This window comes from Boleophthalmus pectinirostris, unplaced genomic scaffold (genome assembly GCF_026225935.1).
Source record: "Boleophthalmus pectinirostris isolate CB_2022bp ecotype Guang Dong unplaced genomic scaffold, ASM2622593v1 HiC_scaffold_9, whole genome shotgun sequence".
NCBI lineage: Eukaryota > Metazoa > Chordata > Actinopteri > Gobiiformes > Gobiidae > Boleophthalmus > Boleophthalmus pectinirostris.
The window spans coordinates 25,861,630-25,885,556 of record NW_026571541.1 but is presented as its reverse complement, the minus strand read 5'-3'; the positions used below and the strand labels follow the sequence as shown (position 1 = coordinate 25,885,556).

The following is a 23,927-nucleotide window of genomic DNA, read 5'->3' as shown; positions in this document are numbered from 1 at the left end:
CTCCTACACATGAAGGGGTAGGGGAAAAGTGGTATGGCCAAAGGGGTGTAATGGGATTCAGCCTAAATCTTAGTACTTTCTTTTACACTACCATGCTGTCTTATATCTGTGTAATCCCTCAGTCGTTGTGGTAGGTTCCATGTTCCATGTCCTTGGGCGTACACTAGTGAGGTTTTACTTGTTCTGTTACAGCTCAAGATCACTCTAAAGCAACTCAAGAAAGGCTCATTTCTGTACTGATTATGTTACACTTTTAGTTTTCTTATTTATTCAAATGAGCATATAGTTTTGATCATTTCTGATAGTTTCGAGTAGTATCTGATTTCCATACTTTTGACATTCAATAAAAATTATTTCTAACTATATGATGCCATGTTGTGAACAAACTAAACCAAGCAATTTCACAACATTCCATTAGCAGAACCACAGCCTCAGTACAACTACCCCTTTAGTCAATACAGTACACCACGCTCGTGATAGGCCACCCAGGGAAGCAATTTCTTAGCCTTGAGTTAAAATCTAACATTGAAATGACAATCTCTGGATATCTCCCTCCAATATCTCTCCCTTTTTTCAGCTTTATCTTCTGAGCCTTAAGCCACTGTACCTCTCCGCGTGTGCCTTTTTTGCTCAATTTTCCCCATGTTTAAACACCCATTTGCAAGCCATTATTAAATGATTGGAATCACGGGGCGTATGTGTGCATGGAGGAGAGGTGAGAGGTGTGCCGTGGTGCCCAGATCACCTTGAGAATTCAATTATACCGGGCTCCACGCTGTTAAAAAGAGCGCGCGCACACACATTTACACACGCTTACACACGCGCACCATCCTGTCCTGTCTCGTATTGCAGAGTCGGGGAGCAGAGAAATTTCACCCGCTGGGATCGATCTCCGGACGGGCGTTATTGGATTTCTCAGATGTGTTCTAACGCTCTTAAAGGTCACTGCTCCAATGAATGCCAGCGACACTACACCGCCAAACAGGTCTATTGCAATGTGTGTGTGTGTATGTGTGTGTCCGAATGTGTGAACAGATTAGGGTCAACAGATATCCAACCCTAAAGGTATAATGGTATAAGAAAAAAACACTACTTATTGCCTTAATAAAGTAAAAAGAAAGACTTAATCCATAATGAACAAACAGTTTACTAAGAATGAATCAGGTTTAGTAAGGGGTTAAGGTTAGACGTTTACAAAGAACACATATTATGCAACATTAACTTGATTTTTTTTCGCTTTTAACCATGTAATATTCATGTAACCTCATCAAAACATACCTGGAGTTGTATTTTTCCACCCGTTCATTCTTCTCTGAGCACTTAAAAATGTTCAATTCACATTTTGCCTGTCACAGATATTCCAGACTGTTGCAGTTTTTAGGACCATAAACACTCAACAAACTCGAGCTGTGGTCAAATTAAGTTAGGCTTTATTGGCATAGCATCCACTGGGATTTGTTTAATTTCCCATTTTTCGTTCCCTTTGCTGACAGCAGAGGGAGATCCAACGCATAAATTCCTCACAGGAAATGGACATGAATTTTAAGATTTTGAAAATGTGAAAATACTATTCTCAAGGTGACCAAAAGCATGTTTAAAAATGGAATTAAGCCGCAAGAATGCATAATATGTGTTCTTTAATTAAGTAATATATATGCATGTTTAATTAAGGCTAAATATGGTGTACTGTTGCATACTGTACTGTACTCGACCAGCCCGATTCATAAATTTAAAATATCAATTACAACTGTCTGACAATAAATTTACCCAAGTGCATGAAGACAAAAACTATACTGGTATAGGATTCTCTATGTCCCCTTATTCCGTGTCACTCACCGGGTTGCCCAAGCCGTTGTGGTTGCGTGAGTATGGATAGAAGGCACCGAGCTGCATCCAGCGCAAGCACAGTTCATACTCTGAGGGGTTGAAGAATCCACAGATGTCTGCTCCAGTCTGAAACACAGGGCCATGTGTGTGTGAAGAGAAGATTTACAAACAGCAGCACAAGTGAGAGGCAGACACAGGCTCATAGCATGGAAGGGCTTATAATAATATTCTGAATGACTGTATCACAAGCTGTCCTTTGATCAACGGGGCTAGCAAACAAAATAACATCACACAGGCTGCTGTAATCTGCTTACAAAGGACAAGGTCACGTCAATAAGATTATGGCTTGTCAAACTCAAGATCAGAAGATGATACTTACATAAGGGATTCCAAACAGACTGAACTCCATCATGCCTAAAGAAAGAGCGCAGCAGACATGAGAAAGGCTTTGTCACAGACTGTAGGTGTACATGTGTGACCCATGCTATTATCACACATGCTCAGGTGTGAAGTGCTGTATACAGCCACATCATTCACTCATCTGTTCCTAAGGAGCACACAGCATGACACGTACCTATGATGGATTTATAGAGTTGGTCCCAGCTGGCGAAGTTGTCTCCCAGCCAGTGTCCAGCCCACTGCCCGCTGGAGGGGTAGGTGGAGCGGGTCACCACGATGCCTCTTTTACCTGTGGTGGCCAGCAGGGCGCTGTATAAACAAAGCACATGCACTCATTTGTCTTATCCATCACACAGATAGCTCTATTTCAGCAAAACTAAAGGACTGTACATTTTCTCAATGAAACTGTTGCTTCAAGTCTGGGCTCTGAGCCCAGTGTCTCCTGGCCCTTCTGTGGCTAATTCTGCAATCTGGCAGTGATAAGGGGACAATCTGACCACTCGGACCAATACAAGTGCAGTGGTGATTATGAGCACAGACTGTTTTGATGTGGATGAAGGTGATTTTCTGCACTGTGCTATGTTGGACATATGGGAGGAATGATCACAGGCCGGAAAAGTGCTCCTAAATCTAAAGACTGGTGCAGGTCATTCTGTGAATAGGAATGCTCACACACCAGTCTGGCAGCCAGGAGGTGCAAATGAAAGCAGTAACATGGGAACTATCACTACTCAGACACTTACTGGAATATTTCAAAGTGTCTCTACTATATCAGACCTATCCTTCAACTTTACATCAGATTACATTGTAAATATAGTGTCTGTGTCAATCTCAGAAGATTCACAGGTGTCGAGAGGACAGAGCATTTCAAATATATCTATTACTATTCATCTGTATTTACTTTAACAGTGAATGGATATGCAGTTCAAAACCTACTCATAGGAGGGTTTGGCGTGGGACCAGCCATAAAGGTTGTGCACGTCGTAGTGCCTGACGTGTGTCCCGTCGGGGAGGATCTGCTCACTGTTCATGCACAGGGTCTTGTGGTTCAAGCCCATATGTTTGGACTCCAGAGCTGGTCAAAGGGAAAAAAGTGTGGCACAACATAAGTACAAGATTTCTGGTAGCGGGTCCCCACCTGCAGACGTCATGAAAACGGAAAGTTAAAGACTCAGTTTATAATCTTTAAGCCAAAATACTAAATTTGGCTAAAAAAGCATTTCCATGGAGTCATGCAGGTGACATAAACAAGACAAAACCCCATTGTCTTACGTGGCATATATGGCGGATTCTCCAGGAGAGGATCACCAAGACAATTTCCATCAACTGTGCCATGGACAAAACTGGCAGGCTCATTCATGTCCTGTGTATGGCAAAGTGTAACAGTTAAATACAGTAGGAAAAGTAGTTTGTTGTATCATAATTTAGTATAATTTACTCACAATCCAGAGTCCATCAAACTTCATGACATTATTGTAAAAATCTTTAATTTCTTTTTGCCACCACTGGGCGGTTGAAGTGCGGAAGAAGTCGGGGAATGCTGTATAGGCTCTGAATAACTGAATATGAAGTTTGCATTAAAAATGATGTAAGGGGATTTCTTAATAATAGGATAATTAAAATTGACTTTACCCTAACTTGAGTGTCCCAGTCCAAGGAGTTATCTACAGTGACATTTGGTAAGTCTGGCCATACCTATTGTGGAAAAATAACAATGCATTATCACAATTGCTTTAGTATACAAGCATATACTACTTTCTTTTGTCTTACCTTTCCCCATACAATGTCATTACTGAGTTCTTTTGGCCACTTGATAAAAACATCTTGAGCAAGACCATTGGTAAAAGCAGGATAAGGCTGAGTTTCATTGCCCGCAATGGCTGGATCCTGGAATTGGATGAACAATTTAAAACAGTGATTTTTTTTTTAACAATTATGTCTTGTGGCACTGGTTAAAGAAAATTCCCCGGCACATCACCCACTAAAACATCACTAAAGCACAAAAAAATTGCTAATCTTTTTCCATTCTTTTTATTTGGCATTCACATTCAGATGTGGATCAGACACTCCAGAAACTGTAAATTATTCAGTTAAATGCATGCAATTAACATAGCTGAATTTAGCTTTCTTTCCAAGGTGCACCCGACAATACCTCAGGGCACACAAGAGTTTCCCACTACAGTGGTTAAAAATCAATTATTTGGAATAAAACAAAACAAAAAAAAGTAATGCCCACTCTCTAAACTTTATTAATTTTGTCTACTTTTTTTTGTTTAGTTGGGATACAGATGAGTGATATTATGGTTCTATTATCCATATCGGTAGATACTGAGAAATTGTATTGAATGAGTATCGCGCTGGCTGATATAGATATTCAATACCAATATATGTGTGTCATTATCAATTTGTCCTCAGTGCATCAGATTTGTCTTTTTGAACAGACTAATGAGTAAATATACAAACAGGAAAGCATTATAAGGCTTTATCTTTACACAAAGATCTAAGAAATAGTTATACATTCATCCAAATATAGAAATGGATTGTAAAAGCTAAATATCAGTACAGGTAATACTGGTTAGTGCCCACAGCAGCAGGCCAAATATCAGGTATTGAATCAAAAAATCCATATCGACCCATCCCTAGAGCGGTAGAGTGGTCATATAATAACTGGGAGGTTGGTGGTTTGATTCCAGGTCAGACCATTCCATACTGCTGTTGTGTAGTTGGGCAAAACAGTGTCTTTTACCAGCCAGTGTGCATTGTGTATATACTGTATATACAATATATCAAAATACTATTGAATCATTTGTGACATGTTTTTCTCACCAGAATGAAGATAAAGCGCATTCCCTCTGCTCTCATTGAATCGACCAGTGCTGGGAGTCCTTTGAAATTCACTTCATCTAAGAGGAAGTCCATCTGACGTTCCATGTAGTCAATGTCACCGTATTGCACATCCTAGAATACAGAGAAACAGCAAAACATCACTGCTGTTTATTTGTAGACTCAAAAGCTAACAGTGCAGTGTTATAGTGTCATAATCTTTCATTTGTGTTTGTAATTTGTAGAAATTTAGTTTATTTGTGTTAGTTGAAATGATTAATTCTATGCCACTACAAGGTTGAAAACACAAAAAATAGGCCATTGCAAACTGACTGGTAGAGTCTACGCATGGATTTTCACAAAGGGGAAAAGTCTGTTGTGTAGTCATACTATTAGATGTATGCTTACTATAAATAATAGAAATGGGACAAGATCTCATGCTGAGATTGTGCACACACAGACTTTTTTTTTTTTTTTTTTTTTACATTTGGTTTAGTTTTTTTAGTTTACAGCATTATAACATGTCAAAAAGCTCACAGGAGTTGGTTTTATGTAATATAGGACGTTTAAGAAGCTGTAGATCCAAAAATGACACAACAATGACAGCAAAATACTAAATAAGTAAATCAAAATGATGAGGCCAAAATTGTAAACTGAACCACACAATTTATCTATTATAAATTATGTCATGATGTCTCGTCTTGTTCTCATTCTCATGGGCCTGATCTTATATCTGAGATCTTTGTACATTCTGTAATTTTTTTTAAATTGATGTGGGTGCGATTCCATTACTTTATGTCAGAGGTGGGACAAAGTTGTTGTTTTGCATGTCTCAAGTCTTTGAACTCAAGTCCGTGTCAAGTCCCAAGTCAAAGACAGCTAAGTCCATGTCAAGTCTTGAGACAGTGGCCCATAACTCCAAGTCAAGTCCAAGTCGTCTGCTTTGAGCTTCAAGTCATTTCTCAAGTCTTTAAACCAAGGATTTTTGCAATTTAAATGATTTTTACTCTAAATTGTACTTAAAAATCATGGTATATTCATATATGGGTATTTATATAAGAATTGTAGAAATGCAAATTTTTCCTTTTTACATTTCTTGACAAGATCGTAATCTCTTAGAATCATTATGGTCAGAATAGAAATAATTAAGATTTTAAACTGCTTAATATCAGCTATTTTGTCGTGTAGCCTGCACTGAGATGGAAGGATCGTGTTCTATGCAGTTCCCTCTGCTTTACTGTATTGTACTGGATATTACTTTATATTACTGTAGTACATTTGATGACACCATCTCACAGAACTTCAGTTACAACCAAAGTAACAAAAAGAGAAGTGAGAGGGACACGTTCCAGTTTGTTCCTGTAAAATTCAACGCTGCATGTATCAACTGTAAAGAGAAAAATATTTTCTAAAAACATTGTGTTTTAGCAGAAGCATCAAGTCTTCTCAAGTCAAAGGGCTCAAGTCCGAGTCAAGTCCCAAGTCACTGACCTTCAAGTCCAAGTCGACTCCCAAGTCTTAGTCCAAGTCTTAGTCCAAGTCAAGTCTCAAGTCCTAAAATAGTCACTCAAGTCTGACTTGAGTCCAAATCCCACCTCTGGTTTACATACATACCAAAACAACTCTGTACTTACATATGGTATCTTAGCCGCTTTCATGTCATTGTACAAATCTCTGATCTCTGCGTCGTTGGCGTAACCATAGCGACAGAGCTGGAAGCCAAGTGACCAATAGGCGGGCAGCACGGGCCGTCCAATCAGCTGTTAAGAGGAAAGGCAAACAGGGAAGTTAGGGCAGAAAGTTCTTTGGCGGTGAAATGGGCCGGCCTCCACGAAGTGTTTGTTTGATTCCCTTTCCCTTTTTTCAGCGAGTGTGTTTAGATTGGCTAAATGAGAGCGCGCAATGAAGCAAGGAACTCCCAGCTGCTGCAGTCCATCAACGGCAGCCCTTGGCCAGACACAAAATACACACACGTTTTTAGAGCTTGCACCCACACTCGCACAGAGCTATGTGGTATAAAACTAGGCTGAGAGAACTTACCGCAGTATACTCCTGCACCACCATCTCCGGAGTGGGGCCCATAACCATGAAGAAGTCCAGGATGCCTCCCAGTGTTCGGTAGGTTATAGCAGGAGTGGGCTGGAAAGTCACGTCTAGACACACAAAAAGAAATTAGCGTTAGTCATTTCAGATTTATATAAAGTGGGGTGAGTCATGGTTTAAACAGAAAATGGAGCATTTTTATAACATTCATTTTACAAGGAATTGCTAATATGATTCAGATTATCTCCACACTAAAACACCTTTTTGTATAAAACGCTACTGTTGCTACATTTAACACTGCAACCACCCTGTGATTTAGAATCGAGTTTTCTAATGTTTTTCACTTCAGGGTAAATTTTCAAATCTAATAATGAAAAAAATAACACTGTAGTTACTTTAACTGCTGTTTATTCTTGTCCATATACTACATTGTACATAACCACAGTCATAGCCAGGGCCTTCAACAAAAATTTGGGGGCCTAAGGCAAGAAGCCTCACTCGGGCCCCCCTCTAATATCCATCAATAGGGCAGGAGTCTCCAACCTGAAGCTCGGAAGCTACCAGTAGCTCTCCAGCCCCTTCCAAGTAGCTCACCAAGGGATTTTTGAATTATATGTACTGTGGTAAATAACTAAAATTGTATTACAGTATTTTTTCGGACTATAAGGCACACTTTTTTTCAAGGTTTGGGTGGTCCTGCGACTTATACTCCGGTGCGACTTATATATTAAGATTTTCAGTCTGACAGCTAAGAGAGGGCGCTCTAGGCTTGTGTGCCAGTATCTATTACTACTATTACTCCTGTACCACTGTCACTTCACACTCTACTGCGCATGCCTCCTGTAGAAAAAGCCGCTGTCTTGCTTCAAATAGTGAAATATGCAGCCGAAAACAGTAATCGAGCAGCAGAAAGAAAGTTTGGAGTGAGCGAGAAACTTGTGAGGGACTGCCAGAAAGTGGGGATCAAGAACACAGCTTCACGGCAACCGGGAGAGTGCGCCATGCAACTTTCCTGAAGTCATGGAAAGGATCGACAAAGCCTGGACTTCAGTGACAACCAAAACCATCCTGTCGGGATTCAGAAAGGCCGGGATAATTCTAACTGGAACTGATGCTTTGTCTGACGACAGCTACACAGAAAAAGAAGCTACGCTCAGTTAACATCTTGGATCTATGGTTTACCTCCGGAGGTCGTGCAGAAGTGACACCGAGGATGAAGAATTAAGGGATTTCGTGATGTGGAGTGAGATCGTGAGTTTGGTAAACTTATGTTATGCTGTTTATGCTATAATTATCTGAATAACTTAATATGTTACGTTAACATATTAACGCATATTCAGCCTGTTGTTTTCTGTTCTATTGTTATTACAATAAATTGCTTTTCAAGATGAAATGTCCGTTCCTGGTCTCTTATTTATAAAATACATTTCCCCAAAAAGTGCAACTTATAGTCCTGTTAGACTTATGTTTTTTCTTCTTCCTTGCACATTTTTTGGCTGGTGCGACTTATACTCCAGAGTGACTTATAGTCCGGAAAATATGGTAATTGCCATTGGAAATGTATAATTTTGATGCTTAACTATATAAATAAGTGGATAATGGTTTGTGGTTTATAGGCATCTAAGACTTGCCATGGGACTTAAATGTTAAACATTTCTTGTGAACCTTAAAATGAGTAGCTCCCTGGCATTTTTGTTTGGTGCAAGTAGCTACCCGGAGGAAAAACGTCGGAGACCCCTGCAATAGGCAGACTGTGGACCACTAAGACCCTGGGCCCCTGGACAACAAACCCCTTTGCCCCTCCTAGACTTATAACTTTACACTGATGGCACAGGGTTTGATTATATAGCTGTGAAGTCATTACAGTTATTTATTTAGATTTTGTGTGCATGTTTTTATCCTCCTGCTGCCTTTAAACTCTACGTTGCAACTGTAATTTCCCCACTGTGGGACAAATAAAGGATTTTTCTTATCTGTATTGTATTAAATAGGAAATAATATGGATTTAAAAAAATATTTATCATTAAACGAAAACAATATTTGAGGTTGAAAAATGTATGATCCGGATGTGAACAATCGCATAGTAAGTACAGGGCTGTGAACACAGATAGGGTGCAGATAAAATATGAAATTTTAAGAGCACTCAAACCTCAAAGCAGAACAACACCGGACATTCTGACCTGAGCACCTGAGAGAGCGGCAGGAGGTCTCAGTCTTATTTAGAATTTATTACCACCATTTACAGTGTATTTGTTCTCTTTGTTATTATAATTTCATGTGTGACCTACTGTGTCCAAGTAATTTCCCTTGTGGATCAATAAAGCTTGTGTAAGTGTAAGTCTAAGAGTACTCAAGCATGCATGAATCAATCAAAATATAAGTTTGAGTGAGCTAACGATTAGAAAAGATTGTTGCAACATGGTTAAAAGTATAACAGTCGATTTTACACATGTCCCCTCTAGGAAAAACAACAATACAGGTTTTTGTGGAAGACTTTCATTTACGAAAGTGTACATTTTGTGATATATCATTTAAACTTGTTATATAACTTGAACCATTATAAGTGAGGGAAAGACATAAAATATAAGACAGCATAATTTCTCTACATGATTCACTGTTTTTATCTTTCCTGTATTATTATTATTTATATTATTTGTTGACTGTATTAATGTGTTCTGTAAAGCATTTCTGAGTGTCCTGAAAAGCGCTCTATAAATAAAATGTATTATTATGATTATTTATTATAGCTATTAATGCATTTGATGATGTGATGTGTGTGTTTTCTCACCCATGGCGTTACTGTTGAGAAGAAGAACACCGTGAGCGTCAGCTGTGTTCTCCAGGCCCATATAGAAGGGATGCACTCCATAGCAATTCATCTTGTACTGTACAGGGCAAAGGGAGCACAGGTGAACAATGGATGCACTATACATTAATATATAACAGTAGAGTGCGTTTCATGATTTGTACTCATGTTGCCTGTACTTCATTTTGTCACTTCTTTGTTTTTAGAGCAGGCAGGGAGTTTGTCACTGTACATATGAGGAGCACAAAAACTTCATAAAGTTGAACAAATGAAATATAAGACTTCTATATCATAAATCAATGTTTAAACAGATATAACAATAGCATTTTTTCAGGTTTGAGTTTGAACAAAGCACTTCGGAACAACGCAAAAGGCTTATTATTTGAGATAAAAAAAAAAAAAAAATGTTACTTTTTATTTATGCATTCTAATTAGTGTTTTATTTGTAATGTAAGATTTTACTTCTATAATTTGTTCTGCTGAATCAGAAACAAAATTGGTCAACTGTAGTAATTTTTTTTAGGATGCTATAAAATAAACTGGATTCATTTTAGCTATGAGAGAGACTAAAAGAGGTTTATATAGCATCCTATCCCATGACAGTACTCCTAAATGCTATTGATGTGAAGAGCTGGTGAAAGTATTGCGATTTGTGATAGACTGTATGTTTAAAACGTCTGTTCAGAGTGCAGTTATGCTTTACCAATTGAGAGAAGACTGGAATTTATTTTCTAATAAGATAAAACACAAAACAAAACAGGGAATTTTATTATTCGCAGAGGACATTCTCTTACCAAATTAACTGTAATCTTTACGGTTACTATATGATTGCAATATATTATGCTGCCCTAATAGGAAGTAGAGGTGGGACAACAAACAATAATGTCATGTTAAAAGAGATGACGCTTGTGGGACATTTGGTATAATTGTGATAATTGCCATTATATCACCAGAATCCATAACGTTTTCATTTAGATCATTGCTGTTCACTTAAAATTCTATAGCAGTTGTTGAAACCTAAAATATTAATGTATCAGTGTATCTATCTATCTATCTATTTATCCATATCCATAACTTTTTAAAAAATTGTCAGCACCTTTAAGAATTAATCACAATTATTTTGGCCATGATAATCGTGACTAGGGGTGTGCAAAAATATCAAAATATTGATATATTGTATCGTATTAATGTGACGATACAGTACCAATATCGTGGGCTGCTGTATCGATATATATTTGGTATATTTTACAGAATTATTTTGTTACAGAGCTACAGTTTTGTTGCTTGTTTAATGGAAGGAAACTTGTTTATGCAACACATTTGAAATTTTTCACAGTTCTAATGATTAAAATGGGCGTGTTTCATATTCACTTTGCACAAGACGTGGTTTAACGAAGACTTTTAGTATCACAGCCATGATTTTGTCTTTATTTTTTACTGAACCGTATCGAATCGATTTGAAATATATCATATCGAATTCAAAGTGCACGGTATCGAGATATGTATTGTTTCGTGGCCTATGTATCGAGGTATGTATCATATCGGCAACTCCTTAATGAAACCCAGCCCTAATTGTGACACCAAATTTCAACATCGTGTCATGCCTAAAAGGAATTAACTAACAACTATCTGTATGATCACATTTCCACCCTTGCAGAAAACCACAAAAACACTATCTCCTCTCAATCCACCCTCTACTCCACTGGACTTTCAAATCTATCCTTCTTTACCCCTTTTGCATTTCTCCCTCTCCTCCTCTCCTCCCTCATCCCACTGCTCTCGGCTAGGGCCCGTAACATTTGTCTGAACCCTGTGGAGGCACTCCTGACAGCTCAGCAATTAGGGGCCGATAGTGCTGACGCGAGCAGGAAAGCGGCCTTGACACGCATTTCAGAAAACATGATGACACTCAATAACTGCTGTTCATATCAACGGCGCATCAAAGTGACATGGACATGGCGTTTACATCCAGGTTATTTACAAGTCACCTGGGCCAGTCTCCGGAGAGGAGGGTTACATGTGGGATAAGCAAATATGACATATGTGTAAGTGTAATCTAGGCCAGGAGGTGGGGTGTGGAGAATTTGCGGGTGGGAAATTGTGATTGATTATAGTAACAAGATTCTGTCATTTCTAATCGTCATTGATCAGCTTTTTTTTCTTTTTTTTTAACAGGGAGGTCTATAGTCAGTCCACTGTAAGTAAAGGCACTTGTTTTGAGGAGAATTCTGATTTTAGAGAAAAAAAAATAAAATTTTGTTAGATCCTCCAGCCGTAATCTGACCCATTTATATCATGTAATAAAGTTGGGGCAATTTTAAGAAATATGCATACAAAACTACATTTTTGTTTGATTATCTTCAATATTTTAATAATAAACCTTGTTACTGATGTAAATGTTCAGGTACAACAAAGCAAATGGGTTGGAGTTGTATTTAAAAGTGTCCTACATAATGTTATTGGAAACTCTACTAAGTTACAGTGCAGATCTGAACAGGTGACCTCATTCACGGTAATAATGTATATTTTTCAATGCATGAGCAATAAAAACACATGTAACTGAATAAATGCAAAATAGAAAACTTGATGAAAAGCAACAACATTTCCATATAGATCAACAGGTAGAGAAAAGTTACAAAGCACACTTGTAAAATAGAGCAAACACCAAGTTAGTTGTGAATAGTGATCTGGTACTTACGCCCGGTGGCTGGTCCTTGGCGAACATGCCCCAGGTGTGGTAGTAGAGGTTGTGTCTGTAGGTGGGGTGTTCTGTCTCTCCAAAGCCATAGACAAAGTCTGACGACAGCCTGGTGGACACTTGGATGAACAGGTCGGAGAAGGTAAACCCAGGCAGTGACGAGTCCCAGCTAACAACAAAAACATCAGTGTGTTAAATGTAGCTTACACGTTAGTTGAATTTTAGTGGACAGAGTAACATAGATAGTGCTGAAAAGAGAAGTGAAAACTTGTTAAGTAAAAGTACAGTAACATAAAGGAAAATATACTCAATTACAAATACGTACACTTAAAGATCCTATATTAGGCATAATTGACTCTTGTGAGCTTTAAGGATTTTTTTTATGTTGTTACCTTATCAAAAACATACCTGTAGTTGTGTTTTGTTTAATTCACACATGTTTGAGTAAACCTTTATGGAGTTATTTATTGAGTCCATTCTCCAAAGCTCAAAATGCTCTGTTACACCTTGTGATGTCATCAGGTAGTAGTTTTAAAGTAAAATAGCTACCTTTTACCTTTAGTTCAGTAGAGATTGGCAATTCCAAGTCTAAAAATTTTTATAAATGATGATTCTAGTGAAGGTGCGTGGAGTTTAAAAACACAGGGGAGAACTTCCTGTATTACCACATGACATCACAAGGTGGAACAATTTATTTATTTATTTAATGAGACAGGGACAGTGCACAATATACATTAAACTTAACAGGACAGATGCACTGTACCAGGTTGTAGCATCAGTGAAAATTTCCACCTGTAGTCCCCATAATTGATTGATTATATTTAATTGACCTTAGCTATCCGTTATCAGCTATTCTTCCTGGAGACCTATATAGCATGTTTTGGGTTGATGGGGGAAACCAGAGCACCCATCCAGACACGGGGAAAAGCATGCAAACTCCACACAGAAGGGCTGAGGGAACCCAGGGATTGAACCCAGAACCTTCTTGCTGTGAGGCATGAGTACTAGCCACTCAGCTACCATGGCACTGTGTTTTCTGTTTGAGAAAAAAACTTAAATATAAGCCTAAATACTTAAATAAGAGGCTAAATATGCAGGGTTTGTGTGTTAAATGTGTGAATGAAACAAAACACATCTCCAGGTATGTTTTCATAAAGAAACAACATTATAACAAATCAGAAAACAGCATAATATGGGCCCTTTCGTGAATGTGAAGTATGCTTGAAGAAAATGATTGATACCAACTGACTTACTTCAGTCTTCAGTAGCAAAAAATACAAACAATTTTTGTGTGAAAAATGTGCAGAAGGTAAGAGCTTTTTGCATTTGTGGACAGGGAAGATGTCTGTGCTTTTCTCTCAATTGGACGTTACAAAAATTTGATTTTTCGGCTTGTTGTGATGTTATTCGATCAGTCAGATTCAAATTCATCGTTACAGCTTTTCCCAACTGTTTTCAGTGAGAGCCGCTCCAGATGGATAAATACATAAAAGTATACACATCAGTCTAAGAGGCCGTGGTGAGACAGATGTGAATTGGGAATATGGGGACGCCTACTATTTTAAATGTCACTGATTGGAAGTACATGATGAGGATTATCCCCAATTACAAAAAAAGTTTAAAAAAGCTACCTACTTTGCTATCAAGGTCAAATAAAAAACTGCTTATTTTCAAGCTGTGTCCTGTTTTGCAAAATGAACTGTGGCAGACTGGCAGTTCAAAACAAACATTGGCTTGACTACAGAATACTGCTAGCTTGGCTTTAAACACATTCTTTTAAAGAGACTTGGTGACAGTTGCTCTTTTATGTGACAATATTGTGAGTGCTGAACAAGAGGAAGCTACCGTAGGCTTTCTCTCTTTTCCTGGGCATATCTGATGAGGTACACCCAGCGCCACGGGGCTGAGTCAGCATTTCAGCTTTAATCCCCAAAGCCTCCTGCTCTTAAAATAAAAAAGTCAAACAGAGCCTTGTCTACTGTTTTTATTTCTTGTTAACAACAGGAACTACGGGGTCTTAAAATAAACTCACTTAGGGGAAGAAACTTTTTATGCAATTAGCCCAAAAATACTCATGATGGTATAGTGAGAATTTGTAATAATCGGGTTATGTAATGGTGTTCAAGATGCGCTATGGGTTTATAGGGTTTTATATTTGGTGAGGAAATATTATGAAAAAGGTCTTTATTTAGTGTTGGAAAACTTACCTCTGTGCATGTCAAAAATAGTCAGCGACATTGTTATATTTTGATTTAGAAGGAAACAAAAGAAAGGGTTCACCATCTGGTTGTCTCCATTGTTGTTAGTGCTTTTTCTGGAATGTTTCACTGTATATCATTTCACTTATCCATTACCTTACAGATCAGATCAGTGGAGAGGCAACCATGCTCACTTAAAATACATGTTTTTCAAGGCATTGTTTAAGCAACAAAACCCCTGTAATTGAATGAATGCTTAATGCCAGACTATGGAACATTCCAGCAAACCAAGTAAGAAACAGAAACTCTCCACTAGAAAAATTACAGTTAAACTACTTCCTTTTACTTTAATTTTAAAAGCTAATATTTTGAATGTACTGGAATGGAAATGTATTGATTCTGTTTTAAGAAAAATAAATAAATAAAATAAAATAATCACATAGAAAAGGTGATTTATTTCATTTCATTTTAACTAATTGATGCATACATCCAGGGAATAAAACATTTTCAACGGGTTCAACTAAACCAACTAGGTAGCTTCATCTGGGCTTGTACTGGTGACTGTGACTCCCTCAGGATGTAGAGGTGAGTGGTGACGAAAAAAAAAGACCCTTCGAAGAGAGTCATGCCCCTGGTGCCCTGAAGAAGCTACCTTGTTGGTAGCAAAACAACAACTTCAAAACCAAAAGTTTAGTTTGATTACATTTAATTTGAAGTGCAAGTCTTGGTGTCATCGAAACCACATTTAGTTTTGCAATTATATTAATCGACTAAAAAAACACTAGTAGGTACTCACATGGTGGTTCCTGTGCTCTTCCTAATAACTCGAATGCCAAATGGATTATTGATGAGTTCAACCCTGTACATCCTCTTGCTCTCATCAGTCTCAGGTGTAGCTGGTACATTTAGTGGTACAGGGACTTCATAGCGTTTTGTAGTTGGATCCCAAATCTAAAAAAAATACAAACAAAATGAAATATTAATACCATACACATAAATGATATATTCATGATAAGGAATGCATTTTACAATACCTTAAAGCGCAACATGTCACTTGAGAGATAGAAGATTTCGACTCGTAGGTTGTTGATGTCGGGTGAGCCTGCGCGGTTCGTGCTTCTGTGCTTTGTATTCCTACTGATGTCCAGAGTCATACCTGATTCTGTCTGAGTAAAGCTGGTGTATGTGTATCCATAGTCATTAGGATAGAAGCACCATGGGACCTTGTCAAGATTGCTTGGCTAAAGAAAAGAAAACAAAACAAAAAACAACTTATATTTATGTGACAAAAGTAAATTTCTACATTACATCACTATTGCTGCTAAGCATAGTTCACCAATATATTTATGTATTTATTTGTTTTATTAAGGAAGGTTTGTGATATAGTAAATGATGTTCTTTTGTATTATTTGAGAGACTATAGTTTTGTGTGTGTACTATAATCACATATACAGGAATTTCTTTCAAATAAAGGTGCACTATGTAACTTTTCTGCTGTAGGCTCAGCCACATGCTTGTCTCTATATAGATGTTTTGCCTGAAATGCTCCAACAGTATGGCATTAAACTCTTTTACGCCCTTGGAAAGCATGCAACACCAACGTAAGAATGTATCAAGGCACATTGTTACTTTCAAGGTACATTTGAGCAACAAAGACACCAGTAAATGAATAAATGCAAGGTAGACGAGTTTAATGATAGATGAGTTTAATGCCATACTGAGGAACATTCCAGGCAAAGCAGTGGCAGAACTCACCAGAAAAGTTCCATAGTGTAAGATTAAAGACAAAACCAAAATTCCCCAGCAGCACATGAATCCACGTCAACATAATAACTATTCATTTCCTCACCTCCCAGATGCAGCCTCTGGCCTGGCACTTAGCCTGATCTGCGTTCTCTTCAGGATGGCAGTCGAAGCGCTCGAACTCGGCTACTGGCTGGTTCCACTCGACAGTGTAGGACTCGCCCAGTGTTAGGCCCAGGCGGCGCAGGAACAAAACCTAAAAAAGTAAAACCACACGGGAATGCTTAGGATTATTTCAAAATCTGTAAGTAGTATCTTTTGTATGTGTTTTGTTTTTCTTTTGCAGTGACACTGAAAGTTTTTGAATATCTTGTGCCATTTGAATGGTCAAAAAAAGGCCAATGGAAAAAGTAACATTACAAAAGAATATTATTTTTTCTTAAAAAGTACAGCACAAATTGCATTGCACTTGAAGAAAGGGTGGCAGGCTTGTATCGCCACACAAACCTGACACACATTTGGTCCTGCTTGTTTCCATGGAAATTTGTTGCTTTGGCTATAATCTTGCACATTTTCTTAAATTTTACACGTATCTATTTTTTTCAATTCCATTAGGTCACTCAGGTGATGATGATAGTGTAGTTTTCACTCTTAGATAACCTTTGCATTTATGGATTTTAGTCTTGTTTTGTTTCATTCTTGCAAGTTTAAGTCATCTCATTTGTACACTACTACACTATTACAAGAACAATATTACAAAATGTTTTATGACACATACACTTCAATTTTTATAATGTGTCTCCTTTAGTTTTCTGAAATGACAAAATGGCTGATTTGGATATCGCCACCACATCTTTGCCACTTCCCATCATGCCTGGGAGCATATTCGAGCCTGTTTGAGATTCAGTGGCTGTTCTTCTCTTGCATGTGCCATCAATTAGGACACAGCTGTTAATTTCCCTTGCTGTTTCAACAAGCTCTGGTGGGAATTATGAGTCACTCTTCCTCTCCTTCTGAGGGAGCCCCATTTACTCCAGTCACTACATTCACCATCTGAGTAATCTAGGCCTGCACGGATCATCTTCTGTGCCCAATCTGCTCATGTGCCAATTCAGACTGCAATTATCCAGCAATTCGGTTGAATTACAAAGCAAAAGCCACATGATTTTGATTTCAAATACGAGTTAAATGGAATATAGCAGGTGCCGTATTGTTTATTATTTATGCCAGTGGTTCTCATACCTTTTTTCACTTGCAACCCCTGCAGCTACTGGGATTTTTAACTTCCAAATGCAAAGAAATGGGTTACTAAACACAATGAAGAAGTCTGCTATTAAAATGTTTAAAGACGGGGTATTTTACTTCTATGTGGTATTTAAATTATGTTTAGGAATGCTGGAAAAGGTAATATTGCATGTCCATATGTGCAGCTCCTTAACTCTAAACTCATTGCCAGTAGGGATATAACAATAACTGAAATATCGTGATATAGTATCATTAAAGTTCTCACAATAATATCATGGACCATCACAATATATCAAATTACAAGTCTCTTTGCTGAAATGAAGAGTGATGGTGCAGCAATAGCTAAAAAATAAAAGACAGAGGGAACTATGTAGACTATGATCTGTTGCTCCATTTCAGTATAGACTACAAGAAGAAATAACAGTTCTAAGCACTTTTAAGTCTTAGTTCTTTGGATTAAGTCTCATCAAGGCATTGAGGAAAAAGTAGCATATTCACAGTTTTGTTTGTAAGCTTCCATAAAATATCGCAATAAATATTGTACCGTGAGATATATATGATGAAAATATTGTACCGAGATTTGGATATTGTTACATCTATAATCATGAGCCTCCCCACCATATCGTGAGCTTTCCCACAATATCGCAATAAATATCATACTGTGAGGTTCATACTGTGACGATATTGTATTGTAAGACTTGGATATCGTTACACCCCTAATTGCCAGGCTTGGAAGTAGCTCACCAGACCAGCCAGAACCACACGCTTTACAAAGATGTATGGATTTGGAACTGTATCCTAACAAATCCAGTTTCAGTTAAGTATGATTGATAGGCAGAGTAACCAATCAGGGAAATGCATGGTGTGTTCGTGACAAAATAAAACAAGGAGAAATTTGGAAATAACAAAAGGAAAAATAACACAGAAGACTAAGAATCAAGAAGCAAATCACTAAACTTATTTATATAATTTTTGAGAGAAGATGTCTTCAGAGACACGGAATATAAATTAGCGGCTGTGACTGGACCATTTCCAAGTTTCCTACTGGATTCAAAGAGAATGTCGAAGGGATCAGGCAAGGAACTAGCATGACACTGTTCGTATGTGGCTGGATTATTTGTTTAAAAACCCACGCACTGCTCAAACTACAAAACATCCTTGTTTACAACGAAGCACAAGCCCTTGCAAAACTTGAGCTAACTCTGTCGAGAATTGCCGTTTTGTTGCACCTGTTTATTGACCTAAATGCGTTTTGTCGGCTGGCCGCTCCTCTCAAGGTCCGGTTGGCCCAAGCGTGCAGAGACCGATGGACGTGACAAATCAGTTTAGACTTAACAGCGCAGTTACCCTTCACCCTGAGGAAATGATTACAACTGAGAATCATTTGATAAAACCAGGCCGGGACCTTGAGTGCTGACATATAAACAATCACATTCCAGCATGCGTGGCTACATATGAGGGTCCGTGTGCAAACTGTAGCAGCAATAAAGATGATGGCAGTACCGTTTAAACTGACCTACTAGTCATTTTACACACATGATGTTAACTGTTAGCATTTCTTATGCTTTGCGTCTCACCTTGGACCGGAGAGTAATAGTTTTTTGCTGGTTTTATTGAAATAAATGGAACAAAGGTAGTCGCGCTCAAAAGCCATACACACAGCTTCTGCCTAGCCAGGTACCCACAAGGTTTTTTCTCATAAAATGAATTTATGGGAGCGTTTGGGAGTTTCTTTATATGGCGTATAATAATGATGTGATAAAAGAGGAAAAGCTGCTAAAGGAACAAAGCGGTCATTACGGGGCATTGTGTCTCCATAGTCGCCATTTTGTGTCAGATAAAATGTTACTAAGAAATCAATGTTTTTTTATCCATGTATGTTTACAGGTGGAACTGCTGGACTTGGCAGGGTTTAGGATTTTCACATTAGGGATAGGTATTAAGGTTTAGTTGCACTGTATTGTCCTCATGGGGAAATCTGTTTAGCATAGGTAATTGAAAGACTTAGAATCAGAATTGGTCCTGGTTTGGTCCCATTTAGTCCAGATGGGTTGATTCTCTTCTGTACTTGTTTAGTTCTGGTCTAGGCCTTGTTTAGTCCCAGAATTATATGTGTAGTCTTAAGGTAGCCTAAGAACTTTCTTCATTTTAAACCCAAATTTCAGATAAGAGAAGCTTAAAGGGCCTGAATCTGATTAGTTTCATGCAATTAAGTAATATTTTGCCCCAGTACAAGCATCTCTTAGGGTGAAAATAAGACCAATATCTGCTGTCTGCTTATAATTATAGAGTGTTCTATTTTATTTCAACAGTAAGTGCCCAGATAGCATGCTATTTATTGTCAGCTTTATTGTAAATTCTGCTCTGGCCCATGAATGTTATGAAAAGTGCTAATAAACAGGTAATAATTAGGATGCTCAGAATGCATTAGCAAAATTTGGACCACTGCAAACAGTTTAAAGTTAACTAGTTTTTCAGGTACAGCACCTTTAATCGTCAAATGTTAGGTTAGATTAAGTAGATGATCTCAGAATCCAACTAAATGAGAGCCTGTTATCTAGAAGCATCTTAAAATAATCAAACAAAAAGATAATAATTGCATGCTTACCTTCTTGGTTTTGTCATGCTGGATGTTGGCAGAGGGCACCTGAGTGACCTCACTAGTCTTAGTATTTACGACAGTGACGCTCGATGGAGTCAGTGGTACACCCAGGATGGTTATGTCATCGAATTTCAGGTTGTTTGGGTCTGTGTAGCCAACATGGGTGGCTTGAAGTGTGAGAATTCTCTACAAAAGAAAGGCAAATTTTAAGTTCTGTAGTGGTTTTACTCCTATGAAAACAAATACATTTTATTCACACAACAAAAATCAAGTTTTTGGGTTATCTGATCATTTTATCTGAAGTTTTCTGGTAAATGTACCCAGTGTTGACTTATTAAGAGTTGGGGAAACCCTAGCTTAGAATGTAAATAGGGTAGCATCTCAATAAGCAATCGGTAATTAAAAAGCTGTAGATGAGTGTGACAGCAATTATGAACTGCAAATAGCTGGTACAAGTGTATACTGTTGTATAATATTTTTCATGTGGAGTGAGTTTTTTTTGTATTTATTTTTTTTGAGTAATGTCTTTGCCGTTAGTGTTTTATTAATTATCTTGAACTATATATAATATAACTGTAAACTTCACTTTGTCTTAAGTACTGTATTATAAACACAATTATTCCTCAAATAGTAAATATCTAATCATGTCTTCTATTTTAAATTCTATATTACTAATCTATGCCTTGTCTTGTTACATCTGAGAGATAAATAGGTCCTTTATAGACTTGGATGGAGATTCAAGTGCCACTAAAATGACTGAACATTGCCCACTAAACTCCAATACAAATATTCAAAGTCATCGTGGCCTTACAGAGGTGAAGCCAGGGCATCCTTTGTAATTACAAAATCTACAGGAGTTCCAGCTCCGGGCTGCATTAAACATGTGAGCAGCTCTCTGGCTACTAGATCCAAAAAAGCTCCTGCAGAGGACCATGGATCAATCATGATGGCTGTTCCGGGCATAGGGGAAGTTTTTGCTCCCGAGTGCTTTCAACACTGGGTTAAAGTCCAGATCAGAGGAGTACCGCAGGGGGGAAAGACTGTATGAAAACTTACATAGAGAACTGAAAACTGGTAGTGGATGTATTTTCCTGTTTCCACCGTTGCTGCAATGAGATAAGCAAAAACAAAAAGCTAGTACACAGTCCCACAATATAACTCCATTGACTTTCGCTTGCTAATGTGCCTGTGCTCGCAGTGTACAAGTGTACAAGTACAGGTGTGTGGCAGTTCACCTCCGTGTGCTTTACACTGTTAGACTCTACTAAGTATATTGGTATATAGCTATAACTAGCCCGCTGGCTGTCATGTTTCAAGTCACTTTCTATTGAAAAATCGTCAAAACACACTGATACTCTACATGAACTTGGTGTTTTAATTTTCCTATTTCTTTATCTTAAACTAAAGCTATAACGGACAAATCATGTGCCTTGTTTCCCCGACGTTGCTCACTCTACCATTAGCAACTGGGTCGATTGACTTGATTAGCTTCATTTGGCTGCAGCCAAACACTAAGGGTGACGTCACACGCTCTCAGTCCACGTCTATATACAGTCTATGGTACTATGTGAAAAAAAGAACCACTCTATAAATGGTAATTAGAAACTAAATGATTGAAACTGACAACAAAATAAGTAAGACAGTATGCAAACCAGAGAAAGTCACCGCAAATAAGTGCTACTAAATTAATGAAATCCCTCCTTAGCCTGTGCTTACCTGTGTGCTTCACGTGCAGGGAAAATTATACAAGGCTAACAACAACAACAACACTCGGTTACACAAGCAGGATCACAACTGACTCACAAGATACTTGGTGCTAAACAACACAAGAGCTTAAAAGAATCTAGCTAATGAGTGATTTGAACAAGATGGAGTGGATTTGTGAGCACTGGGGAAAAGGAGAAAACGTGAGAGGGGAGGCAGAGTACCGCGCGTGTCTCCGTCGTCCCAGAATAGCTCCCCTGTGGCCTGGCTGTTGTCGTCGAGAGCCACGATCAGGCCCATGGGGTTGGTGCGACTGTGAGGAAGCACACACACACAGATTCACATGTGAGACACGTGTGAACAGCTCACTCACATTCTACTATTGTCTGGAAATACGGAAAAATATCAAGATGGCTGAAGAGTTTGGTGAAATCCAGTTTCATTTTAAAATCATTTTTATTACCAATAATTTACAAAATTACAAAAGTGTTCCATTAATATTAGTTTTCACAGATTTTTTATTTTTTTTGTAGATCTAGAGGCATCATGGCAAGAAGGGTGACAGTAGTTTTTAATCACCATTTTCAACTGACATTTCCCACCTTCAAAAAGTTAAACTCAAACAAATTAATACAAAAGATATAATTATCACCTGTCATCCATTTAAAGGGCAAAAATTTATAAAAACATGCATGAAAAAAACCACATGTTTTTACTTGATGAACTGAAATAACTTGACTTTAGTAAAGAAAAAAAAAGAGTTGTGTTTTTAGGCACTTCACCTGCATTGCCATGTGTGAGTGTGGTGTGTGTGCGTGAGTGTTGGTGGTGGTTGAAGGGACAGGTGGCTGGATTTACAGCCTCCATCAGTCTGCCTCAGGGCATCTGTGGCTACAATGGTAGCTTACCCCCACTGACTGTGTGGTGAATGAATAATGCTGTGTAAAAGGGTCTTTGTGTGTCCAAAAAGCGCTATGTAAATCAAATTCATTATTATCATAACTCAGTACCTGTATGTAGTGGTGACTGCTGGCTGTTGTGTGGGAAGAATGGCTCCTCCTCTGATGTGCAAGCCCATTTTGTCTCCAGGGATGTACATGTCAACAAACTGCCTGCGAGGTGTAATTCTCTCCATCTGAAAAACGCAGCATGTACTGAAGAACGCAAACATATTTATTTATATATATAAATATATAAAGAAGATCATGTAGTATTTTTGGTGTTAATATGATGCAATAGTGTGGTTATGTTGAGCAGAGCAGGTCGTGAGCTGGCAGACTGCGTGGGTGCAGTGGAGAGCACTTGCTATTTCGGTCCATGTAGGTGCAGGTGTCCCGGGTGCAAAGGGGTCTGCCTGAAGTGGACTCTGATTAGTAAACATGAGCAGGCTTTGATAGAGTGTTCTCTGCAGTATGATCAGAAGAGTTAGTCATCCACACTTTTCAGCAATATAGTTATTTCTGCTTCAGTAGCCCTCTGATGTGAAATATTAACATTTGCGGATTTACAGACCACGATTTAGCCAGATTATACAGTATTTGAGGTTTTGAGATTTGTACTTTATTGTCCCCATTTGTAAAATCTGTCCTTCGCATTTGACCCATCAGTCAATCAGAAGAATATAACAATGATGCAGCTCCCAAGGACCCATTTCCATATCTTGAGTCAAAACCTTTGTAAGGAGTACCTAGGTAGAGTATAAAGCTACGATTTTGGGTTGCACATCCATAGCTAACAATGAATATACCTGTGTAACTTGAATGTGCATAGGTATAAAATACAACTCATTAGACATAGTATTTATGATGGAACTGTTATGTTAAAATCTCAAAACAGTAC

The 23,927-nt window shown here is 38.1% G+C and overlaps 1 protein-coding gene across 1 annotated transcript in view; it reads right to left on the bottom strand.

The window, feature by feature from the left end:
- Positions 1-23,927, bottom strand: part of si (sucrase-isomaltase (alpha-glucosidase)) — a 134,222-nt gene that overhangs the window by 27,814 nt on the left and 82,481 nt on the right. The window contains exons 19-38 of the mRNA XM_020940582.2: positions 23,099-23,223; positions 22,313-22,401; positions 21,441-21,490; positions 20,391-20,570; positions 16,644-16,793; positions 15,829-16,035; positions 15,591-15,745; positions 12,597-12,765; positions 9,881-9,977; positions 7,090-7,202; positions 6,684-6,809; positions 5,053-5,184; positions 3,997-4,113; positions 3,859-3,921; positions 3,669-3,785; positions 3,499-3,589; positions 3,163-3,301; positions 2,402-2,535; positions 2,207-2,241; positions 1,837-1,953 (exon numbers count right to left, since the gene is read on the bottom strand). Coding sequence (XP_020796241.2) covers positions 1,837-1,953; positions 2,207-2,241; positions 2,402-2,535; positions 3,163-3,301; positions 3,499-3,589; positions 3,669-3,785; positions 3,859-3,921; positions 3,997-4,113; positions 5,053-5,184; positions 6,684-6,809; positions 7,090-7,202; positions 9,881-9,977; positions 12,597-12,765; positions 15,591-15,745; positions 15,829-16,035; positions 16,644-16,793; positions 20,391-20,570; positions 21,441-21,490; positions 22,313-22,401; positions 23,099-23,223 — 2,406 coding nt within the window. The remainder of the gene's footprint in view (positions 1-1,836; positions 1,954-2,206; positions 2,242-2,401; positions 2,536-3,162; positions 3,302-3,498; positions 3,590-3,668; positions 3,786-3,858; positions 3,922-3,996; positions 4,114-5,052; positions 5,185-6,683; positions 6,810-7,089; positions 7,203-9,880; positions 9,978-12,596; positions 12,766-15,590; positions 15,746-15,828; positions 16,036-16,643; positions 16,794-20,390; positions 20,571-21,440; positions 21,491-22,312; positions 22,402-23,098; positions 23,224-23,927) is intronic.